This window comes from Anolis carolinensis, chromosome 1 (genome assembly GCF_035594765.1).
Source record: "Anolis carolinensis isolate JA03-04 chromosome 1, rAnoCar3.1.pri, whole genome shotgun sequence".
NCBI lineage: Eukaryota > Metazoa > Chordata > Lepidosauria > Squamata > Dactyloidae > Anolis > Anolis carolinensis.
The window spans coordinates 263062906-263082665 of NC_085841.1; the positions used below are offsets into that span (position 1 = coordinate 263062906).

Sequence of the window (19760 nt, forward strand, 5' to 3'; positions counted from 1 at the left end):
ACTTGAAGGCACACAGCAACAGTAGGACTGCAAGTAGATAATGTGTGTGAGACACTTTAAATGTCTGCAATCACTATACAATCTCAATACCAATATTGTTATTCTTGCATGTGTTGGGTGTTGACACTTCTCACAGCTTTTCACTGCACACGAAGCAGGAAATGTTGGCTGTATTGAGGTTTGCCCTCTTTGCTTGTTTTATATCTTCAGCTAATAAACACAGGAATGCAAGCACTCTGCACTGATCCAGAGGTAAATATTAAGCACAGTGGAAAGGAATTTAACCATGAGACTCCTCCTAAAGCCTGCAGCCCACTGTCAATAAAGCAGTGCATTATAATCAGAGCAGTCATAAACCCAGGCCAAGCCAGGCCTCTGCAATCAGGGCTTCCTATTCCAGCCTTGTCAGCTCTTTTTAAGCAGAATCCCACTGCGTTAGTTTATTGCCAGGTGCAAGTTCTTAACAGGAGCACCACCAGGCAGAGGTATCTGGACTGACTTGAAAGAGTGCAAGAACTATTCTAAGGATCATTTCATAAATTGCTTTTTCCGCAATTTGGCAAAATCCTGATGGTGGAATAAAGCAAGGACCCCATTATATAACAATGCAACGTCAGTGATTTCTTTTGGCAACAGGACGCAAATATGGTAGCCATCACCACACATAGCAGCTGACATGAGAGGTGATTCAGAACATCAGAAGAACCATGCTGAAATGCCCCAAAGACTCTCTGCTACAGAATACAGATTTAGCATTGTGCTCTTAAAATCTTCCTCATTTTAATCTCTCTGAACTTTGCTGTGGAAAGCATTAGAATCAGAAAATTGAGGAGTTGGAAGGGACCACAAGGGCTATCCAGTCCATCCACCTGCCATGCATGAACACACAATCAAAGCACTCATGACAGATGGCCATTCAGCCTCTGTTTTAAAATCTCCAGAGAAGGAGACGCCGCACACTCCTCGAGGCAACATAGTCCACTGTCAAACAGTTCTGACCATTCTGACAATTTTACATAATATTTTTCAACTGCAGTTCAAATTTCAAAGTGAAAATGTTACAGTCAAAATTTATGAAAAAATGAATGCCAATTTGAAATCTAGTTTCTGTGTTTATTCAGGCAGATTCCCTTGAAGTCTGCTCAGATTTTGGCAGGCAGAAAATCAACATGGCATATCATGCATAGGGATACTTTACCGTGTCAATTTGTTTGAACAGCCCAAAATGGGAATGAGGCAGCCCATTACTTGTACTTATTACTGAATTGCAGCCTGGTTACTACTTTTCTGAAAAGCTACTTTCTTGTGTGACTCATGGGTGGACTGGAGCCTGACTTTTTTCACAGTATGTGGGCAGGTTTGGAAGCAATCCTAATCTGTATTAGACTCCATTTTTGGCTTGCAGTGCAATAACTGGAAATGAATGCACCCTAACAAGCCGGAGACATTTGCTCTACTTAGTTCTTCCATTCAAGTGCAGCCGCCAAAAGGTAGAATTTGAAAAGCTGTACAGAAGAATTCTGCCCCTGACATTGAGAGTTTCACCATGACCCCACCTTTGAAGTGTGTGCCAGCAGAGAAGCCAACAGAACTAGTTAAAAAACAACAAAATCTCAAATGAGTTGTAAGGAGAGGCAGAAAAATAGCAGCTATTTGGCAGGGCTGAAACGGATTCTTGCTCAAAAAAACAAGTTGAAGGTAAATATCTCTTGGCAGCTGGAATGCCTCAGATACATCTGATCTCATCTCTCTGGTGTTGTTAATAAGCTTTTGAAGATTAAATTTAACCTCCAAAATTGTACGGGGAAGATCTGTCTAGTTAAGGTAGCTGTCAGTGACTTGATAATTCTTTAAAAAATGTTTTTCTTTTAATATTCATAGAATCATTGCATCTTATAGGTGGAAAGGTCTACAAGGCCATTTAGTCTAACCCTCTGTTATGCAGGAATACACTACTAAAGCACCTCCAAAGATGGGGTCTATCTATCTATCTGCACTTCTGGAGAGGAAGGAGAAACCATATAGGATACTCATCCTGTTATGTGAACTGAGTCAGAATCTCACCCAGGTATATCCTTATGGCCACTTGATAACTGAAGGGTGGAGCTGCATCTGTGAACCTCTCAGCTGGTCTTGTATACCTGGGGAGGAAGACAGAAAGAAAGAACAATTTCTGCCACATAGACAGAAGCATAACTATGCTGGCTGAGACTTGTCCTCGACCAAATATGAGGCAAAAACCCCCCCCCAAAAAACTAAACATAGAATGAATGTGTAGGTCAACAGAACAGCACAATGGCCAATGCACATTGTGTTGTTTCAAATGTTAGACCTGGTTCTGATTGTATTTGATCTGCTGATTCCAAAAATGGCACCAATTTCCCCCTATCAGTGCTAGGTTTTGAGATACAGAACCTATGCCATATAGCAGTCTTCATTTGCTCACCCGTAAAGACAGTGCGTTAAAGCGCTGAGCTGCTGAACTTGCGGACCAAAAAGTCCCAGGTTCAAATCCCGGGAGCAGAATGAGCGCCCGCTGTTAGCCCCAGCTCCTGCCAACATAGCAGTTCGAAAACATGCAAATGTGAGTAGGTCAATAGGTGGGAAGGTAACAGCGCTCCATGCAGTCATGCCAGCCACATGACCTTGGAGGTGTTTATGGACAACGCCGACTCTTCGGCTTAGAAATGGAGATGAGCACCAACCCCCAGAGTCGGTCACGACTGGACTTAACGTCAGGGGAAACCTTTACCTTTAAAGAATCATGATAACCATATCCAAAAAACTGATGTGGTTTATCCAATGCAATTTTCTGAACTGTGCCCCACATAACCTCAGGAACAGGCCTAACAGCCAAGACAGCAAGAATTTGTTGATGTTGGGCTATGCAATCACTATCAATCCAGCTGAAACCCAAGTCCCACAGTTGGGAAGGCAACACTCTTTGGTTGTTTCTGCCCTTTGCATTTCTGTCTGTTAAGGTTTGCCCAGGGAACGAAATCCGTCCAGCTTGTTTATTTTCTAATTACAAAGCTATGGTCATAAGAAAAGCCTATTTTGTTAAATTTCTGCTATCCAAAGCTCAAGAGCCATACTAGAGAAATGAAATGACTTGAGATGAGTTGTTGATTTTATGGGTAATTGTCATTGTAGCTTTAGATCGAGGGTTGGTAACTTGTGGAGTTCAACTTTATCAACCCAAAACATCAGCATATAAATCAGGAGTGAACAAGTAAAGTTCTGGGCTACAACTCCCATCAGCCCTAGCCAGCATAGCCAAAATAAAGATTTGCTTTTTGGACATTTCCCCCATATATTTACAAATGGTGGTTGGCTGAATCTGTGAATGCTGAGTCTGTGGATATGGAGGGCTTACTGTACTTGCTACAGCAGGTGAAAGGAGGTTGGAATAGATTGAGAGGTCTCCTCACATGAATACAGCACAGGAATTTGGAGAGCGCTTACAGAAGGGATATCATTGGACTGCCACTCCTTTCATCTCTAGTCAGTAGTGAGATGGTGGTGGTGATTGGAATAATAATAGAGCCAACTATTGCTCAGTTCTGGTTTGGAGCCACCTAACCTTCCTGAATTAGCATCACCTTCCACTCTTGCATTCTGACTGGAGATTATGGAGGTTGCAGTTCAACACATCTATGAAGCCTCAGGTTTGATCAGATTAAATCTAGGTACCTTAACTGGATATTATTTTATTTCCTTCACATTGGGGTTTGTTGGCTTATTCCACAAAGCCTGCAGATTAGGAGAGCCAAAGTTCCAATTGATTGTTTGGATAAGCCATCAGTATGCAGACACGTAGTGATCTAACATAAAGGCAATCATTGTTTTCTGGATTGCTGAAGATTTTCTCATATAGGAATCAAAACAGATGATGACTGATTAGGAACCAGGCAAGTTTTTAAAAGAACCTGATTGTCATCTGAAGATAGCATCTCACAGAAATAAGGCATCATTGTTCAAACGGTCCTGTTTGAAAGTAAGACATTAAATACTCTCAGAGGAAATGGAAAAGTTTTATTTTCCTATTTCCTTCTCTATTTTACAATTATGCACCTTGATTATAATAACCATATTAATCATATTTTTGTAACTGTGACAGTTTTCTTCAACTTGTATATTAATAAGAATAGAATGAATAGAAGGAAAACATTATAGAAAAATTTCCCAAGAAATGAGCCAGCATTAACTGGCTTCTAGCCTTATCTTTTTTTCTTTTCTTTTTTTTGTCTCTTGTTGTTGGTATAGAACCATGCATAGCTGATGATAAAATGAACGTTATCAGAAATGAAGTGTGTTTCTTGCAGGCAGACACACACACATAAAAAGCAATATTGGTTTTAATAAGTCTGTTGTTTTAATAGTGAGAGCCATTCAAATACGGAGTGAGATTGCCATTTTTCAAGTTATTTATTTATCGTATCAAAAGCGAACCGAGGGTACTAGTTGTAATGTATTTGAAAATACAAACTTGGCATTATACTAAATGTCCTTTGACCAGTAGCTGGCCACTTGGAGTGCCTGTGATGTTGCTATAAGAAGGTCCTCCATTGTGCATGTGGCAGAGCTCAGACTGCATTGTAGTAGATGGTCTTTGGTTTGTTTTTCTCTACACTCGCATGGCATGGACTCCACTTTGTGGCCCCATTTCTTAAGGTTGGCTCTGCATCTCATGGTGCCAGAGCGCAGTCTGCTCAGTGCCTTCCAAGTTGCCCAGTCTTCTGTGTGCCCAGGAAGAAGTCTCTCGTCCGTATGATTGAGGTATGATTGATGATTTAGCCTGCCACTTTTGGACTCTCGCTTGCTGGGGTGTTCTGTGATTTTCTGTGACTGAGATTGTATATTGCCATACATTGTGTAAGAGTTCTAAATTCCACTGTGATTCCCCTATTACTACACCCAGGACTTACTGTGTCACTCCAATAGCCCCTTCCTCCCTCCTATTGCCATTTCATTGCTATTACACAGAAGGGACTCCCAGAGCATCTGACTATGGCCCAAACAGAATCAAGAACATCTTCCATCTAATAGGATCCTCTGGAGGTCTCAGCAAATTAATGTCACATAGTCAACAGAGAGAGATTTCTATCAGAATACAGGTTAGCAGGACTCTCTTCTGAGTTTATGTTGGGCTGAAAAGACTGTGTTATTTTGACTGGCTTTTGTTCTTTAGTATTGAGATTGCTGTTCTGACTGTTTTAATCATCTGTGTCTTAACATAAGTGACGTAGTCATTACCATTGCCATTGGAGGGCACAAATGTTAAGACATTAGCCTTTGATTCCAGTTTCCTGAGCTTATTGTATTGGCATCAACATGAAATAATCTTATGACTTAACCTGAGAGACATTTGTTTCACTGAGTATATCAGGTAACTATAATCATATCATAGCAGACTATTGCCTTTAATTATATTGTTAAGGAAATCCTTGCTTCATGATCTTAGTAACAAAACAAAGCAACTGCATATGTCCCCCAAATGTATCCAGACTTTCTTTAAATAAGTGAGCTCTGAGCAATAAACTGTGTTTAAAATGCTTCTTATTTCGGTTACATTAGAAATCTTATCCAATAGATAATGTCCACATTTATGTAAACACTAGCTGTGCCCGGCCACGCGTTGCTGTGGCAAAGTGGTGGTGGTATTGGTTAAAAATTGTTGTGTAATTTTTATTTGACGTTATTTGTATTTTTTTATTAATTTTATTGTAAGTTATCTTTTTATTTATTATATTTTATTATTTTCTTGTATTATTTTTAGTTATTTTAGTTATTTTCTGTTATTATAGTATTTTATTGTATTAATTTTTTAGTGTTTTTAATTATTTTTAGTGTTTTTTTATTATTTTTATTGGGTTGCTAGGAGACCAAGTTGGAGGAGCTTAGCCTTCTAACTGGCAGCAATTGGATAAAAGCAATTATTCCTCTCTCTCTCTAATTAGGACTTTATTTTTCTTTTCTTTTTGTTGTATCAACCTAGAGCTGTGGATGATGGGTTGTGTTGTCAACTTTCGAGGTTGGGGGGCCTGTAGTTTTGTTGTTTTGTGGGTAGCCGTGATGCCATCACTCTTTTATATATATAGATAACCTCAAATACATCAGTTACAATGAGAAAGGATTATTCTATCAAAGACAAATAAATGCACAATTCCCTAAGTGCAAGATATAATGTGTTGACTACTTGGAAAATGCAGTCAACAAAAATGCTTGGATGAAAGGGCTGTACAAATAGGCTTCAATCTTAACAGTCAGTAAATGGGCAGGAAGCCCCTACCACCAGCAGCACCATCTATTTACAGATATTTAAAATAACTTTGTGATTTGGCTGTCCTAAAGCTTTTGACATGCAAATAGAACATGAAACAAACAGGATGATGTTGCACCGTATTGCAATGAGAAAAGGCAGGGCTGTGTTCCCAGTGCTAGCTTTCATTTCACAGGGATGCCTTTCACAGCTATTGCAGGTTTGTGTCTAGGATTAGGACAAGGACCAAGAGGTCAGAGAAGGAATGTTAGTATTCTCACCGGTAAAATATTCACTGACAGGTGATAAATTGGCCTTGTCCCTTATTACTTGCTTCAGTAAGTTCGCTCCAGATCTCAGTGGATCTTCAGGTTTCACTCATGTGATGCAACACAAACAGGCAGAAGAACACTTGTTGTTGGTTTTTTTTTGTGCTCCCCCCCTTTCTCTCTCTGTCACACACACACACACACACAGATGGCAAATGTACAGAACTTTGCAGCTTGGCTCCAGGCTGTCAGTAATAATGGTACCATATCTCATGCTAGGAACCTGACTTTTGAGGTCTTTGCAGGAAGGTTTTCCCTTGTCCTTAGGTCCTGCCTCATCCCAAGTACATTTGGTGAGGACAAGTGAGAGACTTCTTGGTGGCTGCTCCCAACTTTGTGGCATTTCCTCCCACAGAAGGCTTAACCCCCATCTACATTGTCATATACAGTAGAGTCTCACTTATCCAACACTCGCTTATCCAACATTCTGGATTATCCAATGCATTTTTGTAGTCAATGTTTTCAATACATCATGATATTTTGGTGCTAAATTCGTAAATACAGTAATGACTACATAGCATTACTGTGTATTGAACTACTTTTTCTGTCAAATTTGTTGTACAACATGATGTTTTGGTGCTTAATTTGTAAAATCATAACCTAATTTGATGTTTAATAGGCTTTTCCTTAATCTCTCCTTATTATCCAACATATTCACTTATCCAACATTCTGCCGGCCCGTTTACGTTGGATAAGCGAGACTCTACTGTAATTCAGTTTCTGAATGCAGATTCTCTGCTTTGAACTGGATCATATGGCAACATAGATTTATATAAATGAATTAAAAGCAGAGAATCTGCATTCAGAAACTGGATTATATTCATTTATTTTAAAATTATTTATTTAAAACATTTATATTCCTCCTTTCTCACCCCGAAGAGGACTCAGGATGGAGCACAACATATATACAGCAAACATTCATTGTTGGAGCATAAAATAAACCATAAATATGCATAAAAACTAAAATCAGTTATCTTCACATTATATGGCAGTATAGATCCAACCACAATTGCCCCCCTCTCTGCCCCCCCCCAAAAGTAGGCAAAGACCAGCAAGTCTTTGATATTTAGATTATTGTGGCAGAAGGATCTCTTTCACTGATTATATTATGAACTTTTTTTACTGTGTTTTAATGCGCCTTCAATTGTTGTATTTAGTTTTTGTTTTTACTGGAATTGCTTATTTAACAAATTTATCGAATAGGTTTTTAGTGCACTTTGTGTTGATCTCTATGTGAGCTGCCTTAGATACCAATCCAGGAACTTGCTGGTGTTTTTTTCTGTTTTCTTTTAAAGTGGTGTCTGGTTTTATAGTACACATACATACATAGGTGTAGGTCCAGTCATATGACATTAGGAAACGGCTTGATTGTGAGTCACCACAAGTTTCCATCTAGTTCAGTAATTTTAACTGTGACTAAAGGTAGCTTTCCAAGGTGCCAGGAAGGATTTTTTCTACTTCCACCTGGAGATGCCAAGGATTAAATCTGCAACCTTCTACGGGCAAGGCATGTTTTCCTACAAATGAGCTAAAAGTCCTCCATCAATGTGCACGGTCAAGATCCATGGACAGATCTTACATTTGCTGATTTTGGGGCCTTTTTTATTGCTCTTCATTTCTATTTTTGTAGCATTCCAGCATCAAAATCAAATCTCGTTATGAACACATTCTAAACATTGGACTGCTTGAGATTAAATTGGCAGATAATCTTACATTATATATCTGACCAGGTTCAAGGCCAAGACCAGAGCTTTCTGCCAGTGAAATGAATGCTTTTCAGTTTGCTTTTCTTTTTTTTAAGGATTTAAAAAAATACCACAATTGCCCTCCACACCTAACTCCTTTCTCTTCCCTGACCTATAATTAAAGTTACTACAGCCTTAAAACTAGGACATGTATTTTCCCTTGTTCAAATTAGATCCTTAAATGTGCACAAAATGCCATGTCTATTTGGCTGCAGGTTAATTCTGTACCCAGGAAAATATAATCCCCTGCTTAACTGGCAGGCAGCTGAGAATTAGTTTTCTGGTACTGTGTTAAATTTGCAGTGGTGCTTTGTTCTTATTTAGACATGCAGTATTTTAAACATTGATGTGAACTGCTTTGAAATACATGAAAACAATATCAAAAGGTTTTAATTATAATTTTAATATCTAAGTAGCAAAAGTAGAAATACCATACCTCCTTGTCTGGGAATGAGCCCCACTGAAATCTTCATATACATGGTGGTTATGATATGAGCTACCTAGCAATATGGGCTTTGCAAAGGCTACTTCAGGACACCAAGAAATTAGTTTAAAGAAGTGTTAGTTCTCACAATATAGCTCTTGCGACTTTGTTGAGTTTAGTTAGGTTTTGTAGCCTTCTTGTCCCAGCATTTCAATCTTTTGGGAGACTGTAGTGGTTTCTTGATTTGCTTAAAACCTAAGACATGATTTGTTGATGTTGTCCTATTGTTTGAAAGAAAAAATATTCTCAGATTTTTTTAAAAAAAAATGAAAGGTAGAGAGCATTATGTTCTTGTATGCTTTGGAATTGAAAGAAACCTGCTGGAGATTGGTAGTAAATTATTACTGGTCATGTCAGGGATTGCTAGAAGATTGACCAGGAAAACATAAATGTTGAGTTGCCAGTTAACACCTCCCAACAAAGGATTCCCCAAGGCAGGAAGCAGCCAGGCTTTGAAGCTGCAAGGCTATTCAGTGCTAATCAAGGTGGCCAATTGCAACATTCACACTTTCCCCAAACAGACAAGAGTTCTTTCTCCCACCCTGGACATTGCACATATGTATAAACCTCTGTTGCTTAGTTTCCAACAGACCTCACAACCTCTAGGATGCCTGCCATAGATGTGGGCGAAATGTCAGGAGATAATGCTTCTGGAACATGGACATACAACCCGGAAATCTCATAGCAACCCAGTGATTCTGACAATGAACCGTTCGACAACACAAACATAAATGTTGTTTGATTTTTTTAATGACTACAGCTTGTAAGGCCTCTTTGTAGAAGACAGGGAAATTACTGTAGTCTACTGCTATAGCAAAAACAACAACAACAACAACAACAACAACAACAACAACAACCCATACTCCCAGCAGTTATGAGAAAAGAATGATGAGGCTCCATCCAGTGATTAATGAAAGGTACAACTTTTTTAAAGTTACTTTTTTGAAGGAGAGCCCCAAGAAATGTATTTTAAGTTGCAATCGTATACTCATTTACCTCAAAGTAAGTCCTTTTAAATTTAGTGCAGCTTATTGGTTTGTAGGTATGTACTATATAGCATTGCACTCGAAGGGGTTTTTTTCTGAACCATTTGTGAACTAGATCTACAATCCTTCTTTAAAAATTGCAATAATTCTCAAAAGTTTCCTTTTAAGAAGACAGTGGCACCTGCTCCAAAGCATAGTTGTCTCTAGCCTCTATTGCATTTTGAGTATTTTGGTAGTGTTTAGTTTATAATTAACATTTTTATTTGTTTATTTATTTAGCTCCATAGTAATCCCCAAGCCCTTGGAATAGAGGTCCCATTACTTTATCTGCTGTATGACACATTGTTGGGTAGGATATGCCGTTGCCACTGCTCACCAATTGAATCCTCCTGGATTTACCCCATTGCACCACCATTCCCAGAAAGCCTATGCTTAGCAGAGTTAATCGCACAGCAAATATCAGGACAATGATCAGTCCTCATAACTACCCCTTCTTCCATCTTGGAGATTTCTGTAATTTATTTCTGAAAAGCATCATCTAGTGTGCTCAGATGCCTAATCATATTCGAGCTATTTTATTGAGATCAAACTGGCTAAACCCTGTCAGTCTGGTTTAATGGATTTGTGGAACTGGCTATCTCTTCTACCAATGTCATTCCTCTTGCAGGAGCTCCTCCCAGCAGAAAGTGCTGAGCAAAAACATTCTTCTTGTTTGGTCAATCTCCATTTCTGTTGACGTAATTTTCTATTCTTTTACTCCCTGGATCCTCCTTTGATAAAAGCAACTCTCCTGGTCTTGTCAGTAGTACTGAATCCACACATTGACAAGCTGAGCGCAAAGTATTTTAACTTTTGGGTTTCTGTTTTAATTGTCATTTAGTCTTTTTCATCCTTTCTTATAACTTTAGACTGGAGCAAGTAATAATATTTATGTTGTATAAAAGGTAAAGTTAAAGGTTTCCCCTGATGTTAAGTTCAGTCATGTCTGACTCTGGGGGTTGGTGCTCATCTCCATTTCTAAGCCAAAGAGCCGGTGTTGTCCATAGACACCTCCAAGGTCATGTGGCCGGTAACTGCATGGAGCGCTGTTACCTTCCCGCTGGAGCGGTACCTATTGATCTACTCACATTGGCATGTTTTCGAACTGCTAGGTTGGCAGAAGCTGGGGCTAACTGCGGGCGCTCACTCCACTCCTGGGATTTGAACCTGGGACCTTTTGGTCTGCAAGTTCAGCAGCTCAGTGCTTTAACACACTTCACCACCGGGGCTCCTATGTTGTATAGGATTACAGTAATATACAGATTGTCATTTTTCCCCAGAAGAACTGAAGATAGTCAGATGTATTTTTTCCATATATATTTAAATTATTTCCTCCATTTTTAAACCGCCTTGCGTGCCCCCAGAGAAAGGCGGTATATAAGTATAGTAAATAAATAGTAAATAAATAAATTTTACTATAGCAGCTGAGCAAGTCCACCCACAATTGTTATTAGCCCACAAAAATTATTGCTAGCTTATCTGCATCCATGTATGCAAGTTTGCTATTTGGCTATGGAAAAAATAAATGTTTGTAAAGCACACTCACCTTGTTTTCTGGGAATAATTCTTATTCAGTCTTATTAAATTAGACTGGTAGAGGCCTGAGGTGTGATCTGTGATCAAACAGCCTTTGCAGGCGATTGTTCCACCGACCATCTTGTGCCTCTGGCGCTCTTACAAAGAGAATGGTCAGTCCATTTCTTCTGAGTTGTCATTTGTTGTGAAATTTGGAGAAGGAGAAAGAGCAATGATGTTTGCCATTCTTTTGTTGGAAACCTTCCCGAGTGTACTCGGGGAGATAGGTGTGGGATAGAATAAAGATGATGATGATGATGATGATGATGATTATTATTATTATTATTATTTGCTGTCAGGTCTCTGAAAAGCTATATTTTTAAGTTGTCCAAGCCTGCTGTCTTCTGACTTGATGGTTACACACCAAAGTAGCTATACAGAAATAAGACAAAGTAGGATGGTGAAAGCTTTCCCAATGAATTACCCTTTCTTTGTGGTCATCCTGCTTGGAAGTGCAAACTGTGTTCTGGAAGCTTGTCCAGAGTTAGGAAGTAATACACTCTTTTTAAGGAATTACAGTACTTTGGTCATTGGTTACTTTTCAAAAAGATGAGCTGAAATGCATTTACTTTTGCCTGTAATGGTCATGACTTTAATCCATTACTTTTCAGTAGAACTGGAACAGTTTGTCTGCCTTTTAGTCAATACTGAGCGTGTGTCCTTACTGTTCTGAACAATAGGAAAAAGTGAAAGAAGAGGCAATCGGGTTGCTATCTTGTGCTTCCTTCAGAAATGGTTGCTTTGTAGTATTTGTTGGGGTTTTCTCAGAATTTTCAAGGTGCAACGTCTGAATTGGGCCCTTGGAGAAGACAAAGAGAATTTTATTTATATTTTCCACTGACACAATAGCAGCAGTGCCAGGGTTTTGTTAGTAATGGCCATTTCAATTATAACTATAATAACAATGTTGTGATGGAGTCTTCAAGTAGAGATCCTACTAGTTGTATTAGAAGAGGCAGGAAAACTGCTTGTGAGCAAGACTCTGATGAGGAGCAACAAAGGAAGAGAATCCGGGAAATACTTATGGGGCCCTCTGATGATGATACCTTTGAGGGTTTTGAAGGGGATTGTGGGACTGTGAGCAGAGCCAGCCCTAGGTATTTTTCAAATGTAGGCGAACAGAATTTTGGCGTCCCCCCAAACCAATCACTGAAAAATAAAAGCGTTGGATAAGCGAAAATGTTGGATAATAAGGAAGTATAAAGGAAAAGCCTATAAAACATCAAATTACATTATGATTTTAAAAATTAAGCACCAAAACATCATGTTTTACAACAAATCAATAGAAAAAGCAGTTCAATACATGGTAATGTTATGTAGGAATTACTATATTTGCAAATTTAGCACTAAACATTGAACAGGGATATAGGGCAGTGTGGACTTAGATAACTCAAATAGCCCTCAGTATTAAAAAAAAACTCTAAAATCAGGACAATAAATAAAGAACAACACTCTGAAAACAGAAGAAATCCAGACAGTAAACAATCAGGGACAGCTAACTCCTCCCAAAAAAAGATTCTCCCAGGCAAGAAGAAGCCAGGCCTTGAAGCCACAGGGCCATTAAATGCTAATCAAGGTGATTAATTACAACATTCACACCTGCTTCAAAGAAAAGTTCTTTCTCCCACCCTGGACCTTCTACAGATATATAAACCCCACATACCTAGCTTCCAAGTTCCTACAGACCTCACAATCTCTGAAGGCCCCAAAGGTGGGCTTGCGTGGTGCGAAGGTGGGTCTGCGCTGGCCGGAAGGCCCAGCGCGGCCGCTGGAAGGCCCGAAAGAGAAGGAGGTGGAGAGTGGTGCCCTCCTCCCAGGACGATGGTGCCCCCGGGACGTTGGCGCCACAGGCAAATGCCTATTTCGCCTTATGGTTGGACCGCCTCTGACTGTGAGTCAGGAGGGTGGAATGTCAGACTCTGGGAGTGAGGTGATGGATTAGACTAAGGTTCAGGAAATCCGGGAGATACTTGAGGAGCCCACAAGCATTGGTACATTTGAGGAATGGCATGGAGAAGATACAGATGGATCCTGGGGAGTTATGGGTTTGGATAGAAGGTGGTCTGGCTGGAGAGATCGTAGAAGGGATGCAGCTGGAGGTGGGACGTTGGGTGACTCCAGCTGTGATGATGATTTGCAGCAACCAGCTGTGGATGGGGCGTTGGCTGGCTCAAGTTCAGAGGAGGACTTGTAGATAAAAGTAAGTTTGTTGCTAATTTAACTTTGCAATCGGCAAGGTGTTTTGTTGGGCGCTTTTCGGGATCTCTGTTTCAGAAGACGTGTTTGGAAGACTGCTTTGGGATGTAAGTGTTAACCCGGATTTTTAGTGGCAACGGGGGCTGGCATTGTGTGGGTTTGCGCTGGATTGTCTTGTGTTGGTTTTATGCATTAGCTGCCGGCTTGCCTCCATCACTTTGGCTCTTTGTGTTTACCTTGGACTGGAATTCGGTGACTGTGACTTCTTCCTGACGACTTGGACTGGAACTCGACGCCTGTGACTTCTCCCTAACGACGCGGACTGGATGTGGCAGCTGTGACTTCTCCTTTACAACGTGGTTTTTTTTAGCAACGTTTTGGGGCATTGTGTGGCTGTTGGTCACTGTGGGTTACTGCTGGTAGCTTTCATATGTTTGTTTAGCTCCAACCAGCAGGTGGAGCGAGTTTCCAGACTTTTCAACTAAATTTGTTTTAATCTGGATTATTTCCCAGGATAATCCAGATTATATCCCAAGTTTGGGTCTTTTGAGTTCTTTTTGGACATTGTTACCTCACACTGAAGAGAAAGTGTTTTGAGCCTCCTTTTGGTTGTTTCTTAGGCTCTTGTGTGTTGTTTTTGCAATAAACTGAGTTGTTTATATTGGCTGGTGTCTGACTCTTAACAAACAATAACCTATCATTACCCACTGAGTAATAAGAATAATGGCTAAAGTATCTAATTTATTTTGAAAAGTAACATTTCAAGCATTGGAATTGTCTGCATGTTAGCTGCTGATAATGTTGTGAAGAGGAAAGGGCCAAGAAAGTGAATATTAGGTTACAAAGTAATTGCACATTATGGAAGATAGATGGCCATTGGGTGAATATTCCTTTCTCCTTTCTGTGCATTCCTTCTGCACTGTAATGGGTGTTTTAATGGCTGTCTTCAGGACCCTCAAAGAAGTATTTAGAAGAAACTGTCTGACTTGGGTGGATTCTTCTGCATTTTCTGAGTTTCTCAACAAATACATGTTCACCAAAGTGCAGGTGGAGATCTGCTTATTGACAGGCTCAGAAATTATGACAAAGTTTGGCAATCTGTAAAGTAAAAACTGATGGTGATAAAAATGCTTTGCAAACCATATCTAGTAATATAAAAATCAAGTTTATGTTTATGATCTCAATAAAACTATTGAAGATAGGAATGGAGATAAACAAAAATGTTGATCTATACTTGGTTATAGAATACTTTGAAACTGACTGTTGTGCAGGGGACACTACGGGGGGATGGAAAACCAAATAACTGCCCCCTTCACTAATGAGAAAACAGCTGTCTTTCTTGATGAAGAAGGAAGTAACTCCAGTATGCAGGAGAGAAAGAAACAGCCCACATATAAAGATCTCTGAACAAGGAAAGAGGAACATCAAGGACAATCTATCTTTCCATTGCACTCTGCCACTGATCCATGAGTCGATGTTTTTTGCTAGCAACAATGGGCTCAGCAACCATGAATGTACACTATGACTCCCATATCTGTAGGATATACAGTTCCAGATTTCACGTGGATATTCTAAACCATGGAGAATAGTTCACCCTATTGAAATGAACAACGTCTGGCCAGGAATACCATAGAGTCACACTGGAGAACCTAAAAATGTGTTAAAAGGATATATTTTCCAGCCATGTGGATAGGCGGAATTGTACTGTACAAAAACTGCCTCATTGATCTGCTTAATTACATCTTGTCTTCTGTGATGGATAATGGTTTTCCAAAATCTTTTATTTATTGCATTTCTATACCGCTTTCTCGCCCCTGGGAGGACTTAAAGCGGTGTACAACACAATAAATTGCAAAAATTCAATGCCACACATACTATAAAAACAATACATAAAATATCTAAATCAGTGACATATAAATATGAATTAAAACCATTTAAAATGATATAAAAACATCATCAAACATGGACATAAAACATATTAGACATTTTAACCATTGTGCTAATCCTGTGGTTGTCACTTAGCTGCTTCAGTAGTACTGTTACTCTCTGAATGCCTGTTTGCATAGCCAGGTTTTGAGTTTTTTTCTGAACTCCGGGAGGGAGGGGGCTAATCTAATCTTGCTGGGGAGGGAGTTCCACAGTCGAGGGGCCATCACCAAGAAGGCCCTGTCTCTCGTTCCCACCGATCATGCCTGTGAAGACTGCGGGAGCAAGAGCAGGACCACCCCAGCTGATTTTAGGATTCTAACTGGTTCATAAAGGGAGATATATTCAGACAAATAAACTAGATTGGAACCATTTAGGGATTTATAGGCTAAAGCCAGCCTTTGAATTGTGCTCGGTAGCAGACTGGCAACCATACAGACACAATTTTCAGTTCTATTGTTTGCCTCTATCCTGAAGGGATTACAATTCCCATTATGCCTAGTCACCATAGTTCCAGCTTGTGGAAGTCTTCTTCAAACCCTTTAATAAGAAAATGCAAATATTTTACATCTCTTTCTCCTTTTGGGGCCATATTATGCTGAGACAATGTCTGGTATAGCTTTCAATGTTATTAATGATTTTTCTTTAAAACTAAATTGTATTACCATTTTTCCTTTTTTCTTTTTTGCAGAACAAAGGAAGAAATACTCCAACTCCAATGTCATTATGCATGAGACCTCACAGTATCATGTGCAAGTGAGTCAAAAACTCTCACATTAACAAGCCATAAAATTGCATAAATTAGAAATGGCGTTGCTATTACATCATGTATATCTGAACATTGAACCTTCAGGTGGCTTTTTATAACTGTATTACCTAATGGAGCCTGCAATTTGCCACTCTAATATGCTGGTGATAATGAAGGCTGGTAATAATTTTTTATCTTTGTCCTGCTCTCATTTTCTCTCATGTTCAGAACAATATACATTGGTTTCCTAGTCCTAGTGCCCTAACAGAGATTGCCATGCCCTTCAATGACTCTGAAACCCACCTTAAAAGGCAATTAACTACTTTGAGTCCCCCACCCAGGGTGAGAAAAGTGAAGTAAATGAAGTATATAAGTGAAGTAAATAAAATCAACCAGAGTGATGGGGGTCTGTGCTGCTGCTGGTGGGAAGAGTGTTGCAGGATGACCTAAACAGCCCCCTCCTGCAAGGGAGCAACACTGCAAGGAGCAAAAGCAGGGACCTCTGCAGTCACAACTCTTCACCATAGTATTGCTTGACAGCAGGAGGAAGTTGGTCATGTCATCCTTTAGCATCATGCTTGGTAGTAGCATGGACACCCATCTCTCTGAATGGCTGACTGACTGTTAAGGCAGGTTGTAGGAGTTAGAGGAGGAGTTAGAATCTCATCACATTTAGAGGAGGAAGGCATAGGGAACCATGTTACATCATTCTCTTCCATCTTTCCCCATCTTTTTCCCACTTTCCCCTGCATTCATCATTCAGGAGTCATCACTCTCTCGATTCCTGAAAACAGGCTTTAGGTCTTGTTTCTATGTACTGCAGAAGCAGAACCCATAGAGTCCCACTGGAAGTGTACTTACATCATCTGATGGCCTCCATGAGACTTCTGTGGGGCTCCAATTCTACAGCACATCAAAACGGAGCCTGAAGACCATCTGATGAGATCCAAAGTGTAGCTACAGCATCATGACTATGCGTTTGATACAGATCTCAGGCTAAAGGGGGATTTTAGTGTGACATTGAAAGCATTATGGGTATTATTTAATATCATTTATGACTTGAAACAACTTCCTGGACTCAGAATACTATAATTCAGTGTTTTTCACTGAGCTATGGTTGGAGAATCTCAGAGTTCCCAGCCTGTTCATAGTTGGAATAGATCATTTTCTTTTTCATTTTAGTACTTGGCACGTGATTTTCTACTAATGTCCACACACATGTGTGTTTGTGTGCGTGTGATGTATATGAGTATTTGTTTGTCAGTTAGGACTGCCTTCTGTCATCCTGCTCCCAATCTCATCTGTCCCGTGTTTTGAAGGTTTTGCTGATGCCTCAGATTCTCCTAAATCAGTGGTTTTCAACATGTGGGTCCCCAGATGTTTTGGCCTTCAACTCACAGAAATCCTAACAGCTGGTAAACTGGCTAAGATTTCTGGGAGTTGTAGGACAAAACACCTGGAAATCCACAGGTTGAGAACCACTGTCCTAAATCTTCATGTATAATATGGGCTGTGTAAGGAAAACTTGCTGCAATAGTTCCTCTTGAAAAGGCTGAATCTACACTGCCGTATAACACAGTCCAATACAATTAATCTGCATTCAGAAACTAGATTATATGGTAGTGTTGTTTGGGGCCAAAGTTAGTTTGGTTGGCAATAATAGCTCTTCAAGGCTTTCCTCTTGCCCTTTGGGAACTAAGACTTAATATTAAATATCAAGTGCATCAAATATACTGTTTGTTTTTAACAAATAAAAATGCATTACCCGCCTCACTTGATCATTATCAAAGTTGTCAAGGAGAGGAAATTGAACTCTTCCTGTGATTTATTCTTGAAGGCAATCACTCTTCTTAACCTGATATGAGCTTGGGGTGGGGCTGGGAAAGAATTAAGTTTGGGTTAATTATTGTCCCTATCTGTCCATCAGATACTCTCTGCATTTCTTTAAAAATAGCATGCAAGATGCAAGGATTAATTTGACATTACATCTAGCTTGTCTTGACCCTTTCTAAATCAGAAAAGTGCAAAGTTTGGCCCTGAGATTGCAGATGGTTCTCAAGACTGTTTTGCAGCCCTCAACCTCTCTAGGTTGTTTAATTGGACTGTCCTGTTTCCGGTCCAATTCAAAGATGCACATCCATAAGAACTGCTTATCCTGGAATTCTTTGAAAGTGGCAATTCGCTTTTTAAATAGGTTTTAGCTCCCTTACAATTTTAACATATAAATATTTTTCCCCAAATGAGAAGTGGACTTCTGGCCATTTTTCATGTTGTGTTTATGTTTTTGCATTTTTGGCAATTCGTATGGCATGAAGAGGGTCCCAAGGCTAGGAAAAATGGCCCTTAAACTGCCTAGCCCTGATTTAAAATATTTCTCCTCTAAACAAATGATGTCAACTTTAGTAACTTTTGGCCATTGGTTTTTGTAGAACATTGTCAGATGGAACTTCAATACTGCTTTTTTATACTTTAAATTGTTTTAATTGTGTTTTTATTTTATGTTGCTCTTATTTTAATGGTGTTTTTGTTTTAATGGATTGTTTTTGTTTTTATGTCTTGTGGACATTTTTATGTCTTGTGGACATATGTAAGTCGCCCCGAGTCTCTTCAGGGAGATGGTGGCCAGATATAAGAATAAAATTATGATTATGATTATGATTATTGCTACTACTGCTGCTGCTGCTGCTGTTGCTACTGCTGCTACTACTACTACTACTGTTATAAACCAGGAGAGGAAAACTAGTTTGCATTTGCAGGCTATTTCCTCACTCTTTCAAGTATGTACAAGACAGAGGATGTTCAAGGGTATGGCCAAACACCTGACCTTACAGGTGAATGTGACTACATCCAAATCACATTGTAGACTATTATTTATTTATTTATTTATTTCTCACATTTATATCCCGCCCTTCTCACCCGAAGGGACTCAGGGCGGCTTACAACAGTGGCAACAATTAGATGCCCATACAAACCAATATAAAACAGCACATAAGACAGTTAAAACTATTAAAATACATTATGAATTAAAAATATACATTTCAAACATAAAATCAGATCAGAGACTAGAGTTTCCAGCATAGAATCCTTGCCTTCATGCACAGGAATGTGGAGTGAAGTCAAGTGGCAGATACTCCTGAGCACCAGCTGCTGCCAACCTTTGGGTCTGGGGAGTTTACTCCCCATTCCCAATATAGGGGAGAGTGAAGATGGGCAAAGCAGCCTGAACTTCAAACACCAGGTGCATTAATACTTCTGTGCCTGGCACCTGGGTCTTGGGAACTTGGTAACACACATATTCCCCATCCAGAGAACAGTAGCAAGAAAGACTCTTCTTTTTTAGTTCTCCTCTCAAATCAGCAATTTTGTTTTAATGAAGAAACATTATCCTCTCTATTTTGTTCCTGATAAAGGGAATAGGTGAGGGGAATAGGAAATCCCTGGTCATGGGATTTAGGGAGGGGTGGACATCT

At 39.6% G+C, this 19760-nt stretch overlaps 2 protein-coding genes across 2 annotated transcripts in view; one reads left to right on the plus strand and one right to left on the minus strand.

Annotated features, from left to right (window-relative positions):
* Nucleotides 1–19760, plus strand: part of eps8l2 (EPS8 signaling adaptor L2) — a 141337-nt gene that overhangs the window by 74885 nt on the left and 46692 nt on the right. Inside the window, exon 4 of the mRNA XM_008108264.3 lies at nt 16234–16298. Within this exon, the coding sequence (XP_008106471.2) occupies nt 16234–16298 (65 nt within the window). The remainder of the gene's footprint in view (nt 1–16233; nt 16299–19760) is intronic.
* gatd1 (glutamine amidotransferase class 1 domain containing 1) overlaps nt 1–19760 on the minus strand; it is a 112500-nt gene that overhangs the window by 16240 nt on the left and 76500 nt on the right. Inside the window, exon 8 of the mRNA XM_062967594.1 lies at nt 2065–2141. Within this exon, the coding sequence (XP_062823664.1) occupies nt 2065–2141 (77 nt within the window). The remainder of the gene's footprint in view (nt 1–2064; nt 2142–19760) is intronic.